At 38.4% G+C, this 7,988-nt stretch overlaps 1 protein-coding gene across 1 annotated transcript; it reads right to left on the bottom strand.

Moving 5' to 3' along the window:
• Positions 1–446: 446 nt before the first annotated feature.
• On the bottom strand, positions 447–5,470 carry LOC149503033 (uncharacterized). Its single transcript, XM_089727914.1, has one exon. The coding sequence runs from the start codon at positions 4,388–4,390 to the stop codon at positions 2,114–2,116; it is 2,277 nt and encodes a 758-aa protein (XP_089584040.1). The 5' UTR covers positions 4,391–5,470; the 3' UTR covers positions 447–2,113.
• Positions 5,471–7,988: the final 2,518 nt, after the last annotated feature.

Below are 7,988 nucleotides of genomic sequence, written 5' to 3'. Positions count from 1 at the left end.
GAATTTAATTTCATTACTCTTGTACGTAAGCAAGTCGAAATAAATATTTTGTTAATGTATTATTTCCCGTTCCTTTCAATATTAACAATGGTAGACCTAACATTGACCTTACTACGAATATGTTATTTACAAATCGAATTTCTACAACATTACATTTTGTTATCAAATACGTTCAGTCATTTATTTATCTGTCAATACCGTCACTCAGAATTATTAAAACGTTAACTTAACAAAATTGGGAATCCTACTAGTGAATACACCAGTGTTCGCTAAGTAATCGAAATTAGACCGAGTAACTAGCAATTCGATTACATTATAATTTTTTATTTTGTTTTCTTATTGAAATTTCGAACGAGCGAGGCTAAAGGACGAGAGATGGGCCAACAGGGTAACAGGGTATCGGGGTAACAGGGTGTCCAGGAATTGAACAAAATCATATAATTATATTTTTATGCTTTTATTACGTACTTTGCTTTTTACAATTTTATATTATATATTCGATTGACATTAAGTCTCGGCTTATTGCTTATGTTGGTGTTGCGCACGCGTCTGTGTCGCGTCTGTCCGTCCTCACGTTTTGTTCCGGGTCTCCCCGCGCTCCGCTTCCGCGTGCCCCGCACGTTTAGGTATCGTCGCCGACATCCTCCCCGCCTTTGGAAGGACAGCTGCATCTTCCAAAACTTCAGAATCTTCTGCAGTAGGTAGAAGGCAGATCTTATTTATGGCTCGTCGCTCGATGCCTCGATAAGTATTAAAATCAGCGACTCTGACTACTCCGTCATCTCCAGGATAAAGTCGCTGAACTCGACCAAGTCTCCACTTTAGTGGTGGTAAGTTGGGTTCTTTGAAGACTACCAGATCACCTTCTTTTAAGTTTGTCTGTAGAGTACGCCATTTTGTGCGCTGTTGCAATTCAGCCAGATATTCCTTCCTCCATCTTTCCCAGAAATGGCGTCGCAATTGTTCGACCAACTGGTATCTGGTACGTATTTTCATGTCAGTCCCTTGCGAACCAGGTAGCGACGTCAGTGGCCGCCCAATCAGGAAATGCCCTGGGGTTAAGGGAGAAAGATCATTTGGGTCGGCTGATAAAGGAGTTAAGGGGCGGGAGTTGAGGATCGCTTCAATTTGTGTAAAGAGAGTATTCAACTCCTCGTATGTGAGACTTATATTTCCCGCTATACGCTTAAGGTAAAATTTTGCGCTTTTCACGCCCGCTTCCCAAAGTCCACCGAACGTTGGAGAATAAGGAGGACTAAAAACAAATCTTATGCCCCTATCAGCCGCAAAATCGGTTATGGAATTTAAGTCTGATCGCAATACCCTGCTCAACTCATTGCTCGCTCCAACAAAGTTTTTGCCATTATCACAGTAAATATAATGTGGCCTACCTCGTCTGGAGATAAACCTCTTGCGGCAAGAAATAAAAGCTTGGGTCGAGAGGTCACTGACCGTTTCAAGGTGAACAGCTTTCGTAGCGAAACAAATGAAGATACACAAATAGCATTTTATTGTTCTACTGCCACGGCCTTTTTTACTCGCGATCATGAAAGGACCAGCAAAATCAACTCCCGTGAACTGAAAAGTGAATGATTCAGTCACCCTTGCCTTAGGCAGATTACCCATCAATGGCTCCATGGTCTTACCCTTCGTCCTAACACACGTAATACATTTTCGGACAATGCTTCTAGCAAGCATTCTACCGCCGATGGGCCAATACTGTTCTCGATATGAACTAAGAAGCAATTGAGGGCCCGCATGAAACAATCGTAGGTGCTCATTCAACATCATGAATTTTGTAAGATGATGATTGGACCTTAGCATAATTGGATGCTTTGTGTCATATTTAAGACTAGCATGTTTTAAGCGACCACCTACTCGTAGCAGCCCCGTAGCATCAATAAAGGGAGATAACTGCAAAATATCAGATTTAGATTTAAGCGATTTATTTTTCTTAAGTGCAGTTATCTCACAGCCAAAGGAGTCTTGCTGAGCGGTTTTAAGAACGAATATAAGAGATTGATGAAGTTCAGTTTCATTAAGAGAACTAAGTATTCCGTTAGTAAGTTTTTTACAATTGTCGATGAATCGGAATAAGTATGCAAACATTCGTTTAAGTCCTAAAGTAACCAAATTGAGGTTTGCTTATTTCATTTAAGTGACCCAACTGTTCATATTCATTAATAAAGGCACAATACTCCTTCTTTAAATTAAGGTCTTTATTAAGTTTTCTCTCAAGGCTCAAGAAACGCTTTTTTGCAATAAAGAACGAATCACCTAGTGCTACTTCAGGGGATTCTTTGAATGGAATAAATACTGAAAATCTACCATCTTCAAGACGCTTGGTGGTTGCAGTAAAGTAGCGTTCACAAAATTCATCGTCAGCAGACATAGTAGGTTTTGAGGATGGAACTTCTTCAAGACTCCAAAACCTTGTCAGCTGATCACTGATATCTTTAGTGAAGCTACAGTGCACCTGTCTATTCTCGTTCAGCTCACTACTGTAAAGAGGACCTGCTACAATCCAGCCTAATTTAGATTCCTGAAGAACCGGTTTTGCAGATCCTAATTTTATTTGATTAGGTAACATTAAGTCGAAGAATATTTCGGCGCCTAATAATAAGTCAACATCTGATGGGCGGAAGAACTTAGGATCCGCTAATTGGATATGCTGGGGCAAGTTAAGGTTCGTTACATCTACTGATGTATTCGGCAACAAGCCTGTTATTTTCGGAACAACTAAGCATTTAAGAGGTGCACTAAAATTATTAACACGTGATTTTATTGTCAAATGACAACTATTAGATATGGACGTTTTACAATTATTTATACCAGATACGCATAACGTATCCATGTTCCTACCAATAAGTCCCATTTGTTCTTTCAACTGTTCTGTGATAAATAATGATTGGCTGCCCGCATCAAGTAAAGCACGAGCAAGGTAAGTATTATTATTTTCAGGATTTATAACTTCTATTAAGGCGGTGCCAAGAAGAACTTGACCAGCAGATTTAGCAGGCAGAGATACAGGTACGTAACTGCAATGACTTAGTGAAGTATTTGTTTCAAGTGTGGGACTATCCACATGCAACAATGTATTATGTTTCTTTCTACAGATTTTACAGGTACCCAAAAGTCGACACTCATTTGATGCGTGTCCTCTGCGCAAGCAGTTAAGGCAGAGGTTTAATTTAGAGACCTCAACACATTTCTTTTCAGGTGATAATTGCTTAAATGAAGGGCAATCTATGATCCGATGTTGATGATTACAAAATGGACACGACATAAACAATTTGGTATTGGCAGAAGTCACAAAGCTTTTGGTTGTTTTATTATGGTAATATTCTTTAATTTTCGGCTCAGATTTTTTATAATTATTCTTGTACAAATTGAATTTATTTCCGTGTTTCTCACTTCTGCTCACTGCCATTGTCTCAAGAATATCAGCGCGATTACGTAAAAATGTTATAAAGTCTGATAGCTCAGGTAAGTTGTTAAAGGTATTTTTATGTTCCTCCCATTTACTAAAAGTAATCGAATCTAGTTTAGTTGACACCAAGTATATAATGAAAATATCCCATTTATCAGTAGGCTGTTCTAAAGTGTTAAGAGCCCTCAAGTTTTTTAAGACATGATCAATAAGAAATCGAATAGCTCTGTGAGACTCGTTTGTGATTGATTCTATTTCAAATAACGCCTTTAAGTGGTTATTAATAAGAATATTTTTGTTATCATAACGTTCACATATTAAGTTCCAAGCTATAGTGTAATTTTTTGAGCTAAACTCAAGTGATTTTATGATTAAGGCTGCACCACCCTCCAATGATGATCGCAGATAATGAAATTTATTAATGTCTGATATAGTTTCATTCGAATGAATTAAAGAATCAAATGTATCCCTAAATTCTAGCCATTTTAGATAATTTCCATCAAATGTAGGTAATTTTATGGTAGGGAGTTTAATGTTGCTCAAATTATGATGACTACAACTATTTGAGCATGCCGAGCGAGCTGAGTGAAGGCTCCCCTCTTTTTCGTCCCGTGCGTTACGACGCGACTCAAGTATATGTTGAGCTAAAGATAATGTACCATAGTATAAGTTTTCGAAACTATCTATATCACTGCTGTCATCTTCGGTACATGACAACATTTCAATCTGAGACTGAACTTCATCAAACTCAAACAATAAATTCTCAATTTTGTCTAAACGAAATTTCAATTCTCTAAACTTTAAATCACTAATGTCCTCATGATTAGTAACGTTAAAAGCTGAAACGTAATCCTTAAATCGTGTCAAACGACCCTTAATAGTCCCGCGTGATCTAATTAACTCTTTCATTTTCTTAACCTCAGAGCTACCACCAGACAACATATCTTGATCTTGAGGCATTTTATTGAAGCGTACTTAATGAGCTAAACAAAGTAAATGTGCATCAAACCGATTCAAATAGACTCGTCAGGCGTAAGGCGCGTAGACACTGCAAGACACGGCACCGCGCAGTGCGCCAGACACAGTGCAGCACCGTGCGTACCACTGTGCACGACGACAATGCTCACTCGCAACACCGGAGCGCAGCGGCCGGTTGCCGATTACGTTTCGATGTCGCCTGGAATGTTCGGCCAAATTATTAGCAAATTATAATTTACTTGATTTGTTTTCGGACTTATAAGGGCATAAAGATTGTATTATTTTAAAGTGCAGAAATTAATTGCAATTATGGAAATTCTCGGTAAACAAAAGTACTAATGATTAATTACTATCACGAGAATTCTGCACTGATTATGTATTTATGTACTTAAGGGCTTAGCCATAATTAAAGAGATAAGCATTTCACTTGTAGCATTAAATATTGTTTGAAATTAAGAAAACAATTTATTTAGTATTTAAGCAAAGTTAAAACGTACGCAATGAAGATAGTTAAACACATTAAACGTATAATTATAAGCACTCAGGTACTCATGTAAAAAAGAACGAATACTCTAGAACGAATATTCGACACCAAAATGCACGCGAAACAAAAATTCCACACATCTACCCGCAGAAGAAAAAAAAGGTAAAAAAGAAAAGAAACTCTCAACACAAATTGAAGAGGGACATTTACGAATAAAAGGAAAGGACAGAGCTACTCCCCTGGTGTTGGAATCTCTCCATGATGTTCCACTGGTTTACTTAGGGTCCAGCTGGTTGCTTGAGATATTATATTAAATCCGTTGTTCACGTTCGTCCTGTCACGGTCGCCAATTTTTGTCCAGGAATTGAACAAAATCATATAATTATATTTTTATGCTTTTATTACGTACTTTGCTTTTTACAATTTTATATTATATATTCGATTGACATTAAGTCTCGGCTTATTGCTTATGTTGGTGTTGCGCACGCGTCTGTGTCGCGTCTGTCCGTCCTCACGTTTTGTTCCGGGTCTCCCCGCGCTCCGCTTCCGCGTGCCCCGCACGTTTAGGTATCGTCGCCGACACAGGGTAACACGGTAACAGGGTAAAAGGGTAAAAGGGTAACAGGGTAACTGGGTAAATGGGTAACTGGGTAACTGGGTAACAGGGTAACAGGGTAACAGGGTAACAGGGTAACAGGGTAACAGGGTAACAGGGTAACAGGGTAACAGGGTAACAGGGTAACAGGGTAACAGGGTAACAGGGTAACAGGGTAACAGGGTAACAGGGTAACAGGGTAACAGGGTAACAAGATAACTGTGTAACTGTGTAACTGGGTAACGGGGTAACGGGGTAACAGGGTAACAGGGTAACAGGGTAACAGGGTAACAGGGTAACAGGGTAACAGGGTAACAGGGTAACAGGGTAACAGGGTAACATGGTAACAGGGTAACAGGGTAACAAGGTAGTAGATCCAATCAGCAAACGCCAGAAAGGCAGACCCCACGTGAGATGGGCAGACGAGCTTATAAAAATAGCTGGTAACCGCTGGCGGCTGGCCGCAAATAGCCCAAGATGGGATTCTTTAGACGAGACTTCACCTTCACTTGAGGAGGGTTCATGTAAACAAACATTCACAATTTAAACTTTTTTTTTTTTTTTTTTTTTTTTTTTTTTTTTTTTTTTTTTTTTTTTTTTTTTTTTTTTTTTTTTTTTTTTTCCTACCTAAGCTGATAGCCCTAGCGGCTATGTCAGCGTAACCCTAACTTTAGTAGGTGAGCTCACGGGGCTCAAACCTGACGATGTTGCTAACACGAACCCTAGCAAGAGTCGTGCTTCGCAGAATCTACCACCGGATCGGAAACGCGACCCACTGAGAAGATCCGGCGAGAAACTCAGTGGGCTGTGTCTGAGAGTTAATTTACTCGTCGAGCCCTTCGTCGCAAGCGACGGGTTCGACGAGAACGGTGACCGGTGCTTGAAGTACCTAAAAGCACCGTTAGTGGATCGGGAGGATCCGAGATAACGTGTTTTGGGCGACTTCGACTGCTTTCCATTCTGTCCGCAGGATCGGGAATGTAGTTACCGGCGGCCACGATGAGAGGGTTCTCGTGTCGTGCCGCTTTATCGAAGTGGAAAACTTTTTTAAAAGCACTATCCACATTTATACTTTTTTAAACGAAGTGGAGGGAGGGAAGAGTGTGAAATAGCATCACTATTTTTTTTCTTCTTTTCTTTTTTCTTTTCTTCTTTATATATTCTATTCTTTATTAATAGTATCTATAAATAGTATCTATATACTTGAAATATGAACCTACTATTTGGATGAAATAAAAGGCTTATTATTATTATTATTATTATTGAAATTTCTCCAAAAAAAAACAGTTAGGTTTTGTTTTGAAACAAAACTAAAGCATTTTCGTGTATCATGTAAAACGAAAAGATTTATTCAACAGCTTTCTTTGCTTTCCGAAGATATTTTATTTATTCGAATTATCCACGTCAATCAAGCCGCGACTCGGTCTCTCGGCTTCAACGTGTACGTGTAATTCAATTTGGCAGCTCCTCGAATCGCGATACGTATCCTAAAAAAGTATTGATAAAGGCAACGAATGAATAAGGAATGTGACGTCAATTACCTCACATTGAACGGTTTCCTTGGAATAAGGAAATCGCTTTGTTAAGTTCTTTGATTGAGGGCGCCTTATTTTGACGTGCGCTAGGCTCTGGATATCTTCTTCTTCGGAGTTCGACAGTCCCTAATAGTTTAATGGAATTTGTAAGTCCGTGATTCTATATTTTATTTTGTACTGTAACATTTCTTAAGGAGCAGCTCACAAGCTAGCTTTAATTTGCTGCCACCACGTTTGGTGACGTGGTTGAAGTGACGTAATTGAGGTGAAGGTATTGACAGATAAATGACCGAGCGTATTTGATAACAAAATGTAATGTTGTAGAAATTCGGTTTGTAAATAAAATATTCGTAGTAAGGTCAATGTTAGGTCGACCATTGTTAATATTGAAAGGAACGGGAAATAAAATAGCAACTATCTGTTTTAAGACAAGAAAAAATGACACCATTTTATAACCTCAAATCAAATAAACGCTTTGAACAGTAGGCAGGGCTTAGTTTAATTTTTGCTTAGGTTAATTTTTTTAATTTATATTCGTGTAATAAATAGCTTCATTGAAAAAATTTGAAAAACACGTAAATAGATATGAAATAGTAATGAACAAGCTAGTCTATTTTATGAAACGGGCACGCGTAGATTTAAACCAACCAAGCCGTAATCTAAGTAAGTAAGTTATTTGTCAAAAGGTTGACTTGTCTATTCTGTCATGTGTTAGCCGAAATAAATTCCTTAATTAACAATACGTATGTAACGTATTTACAAGATTTGTAAATAAGTCGTTAACTGTAGGAGATCACTTCTCCGAATTGTAAGAATATAAATATCTTCTTGTTGGTTATTTATTGCTGGAAGTCATGGATAAGTTATTCGTGAATAATGAAAAACACGATCAGCTTAGGATAGCATATGCATTCTTTATTGAAAATGATTACGTTTTGAAGAACGTCCTTGCGACCGAGAGAGTGG

The sequence above is a fragment of the Bombyx mandarina genome, chromosome 05 (assembly GCF_030267445.1).
Source record: "Bombyx mandarina strain Sakado chromosome 05, ASM3026744v2".
NCBI lineage: Eukaryota > Metazoa > Arthropoda > Insecta > Lepidoptera > Bombycidae > Bombyx > Bombyx mandarina.
This window is presented reverse-complemented; position numbering and strand designations above follow the sequence as displayed.

Excerpts from the sequence above, each read along its gene's own strand:
- LOC149503033 (XM_089727914.1), bottom strand. The coding sequence starts at position 4,390 with ATGCCTCAAGATCAAGATATGTTGTCTGGTGGTAGCTCTGAGGTTAAG.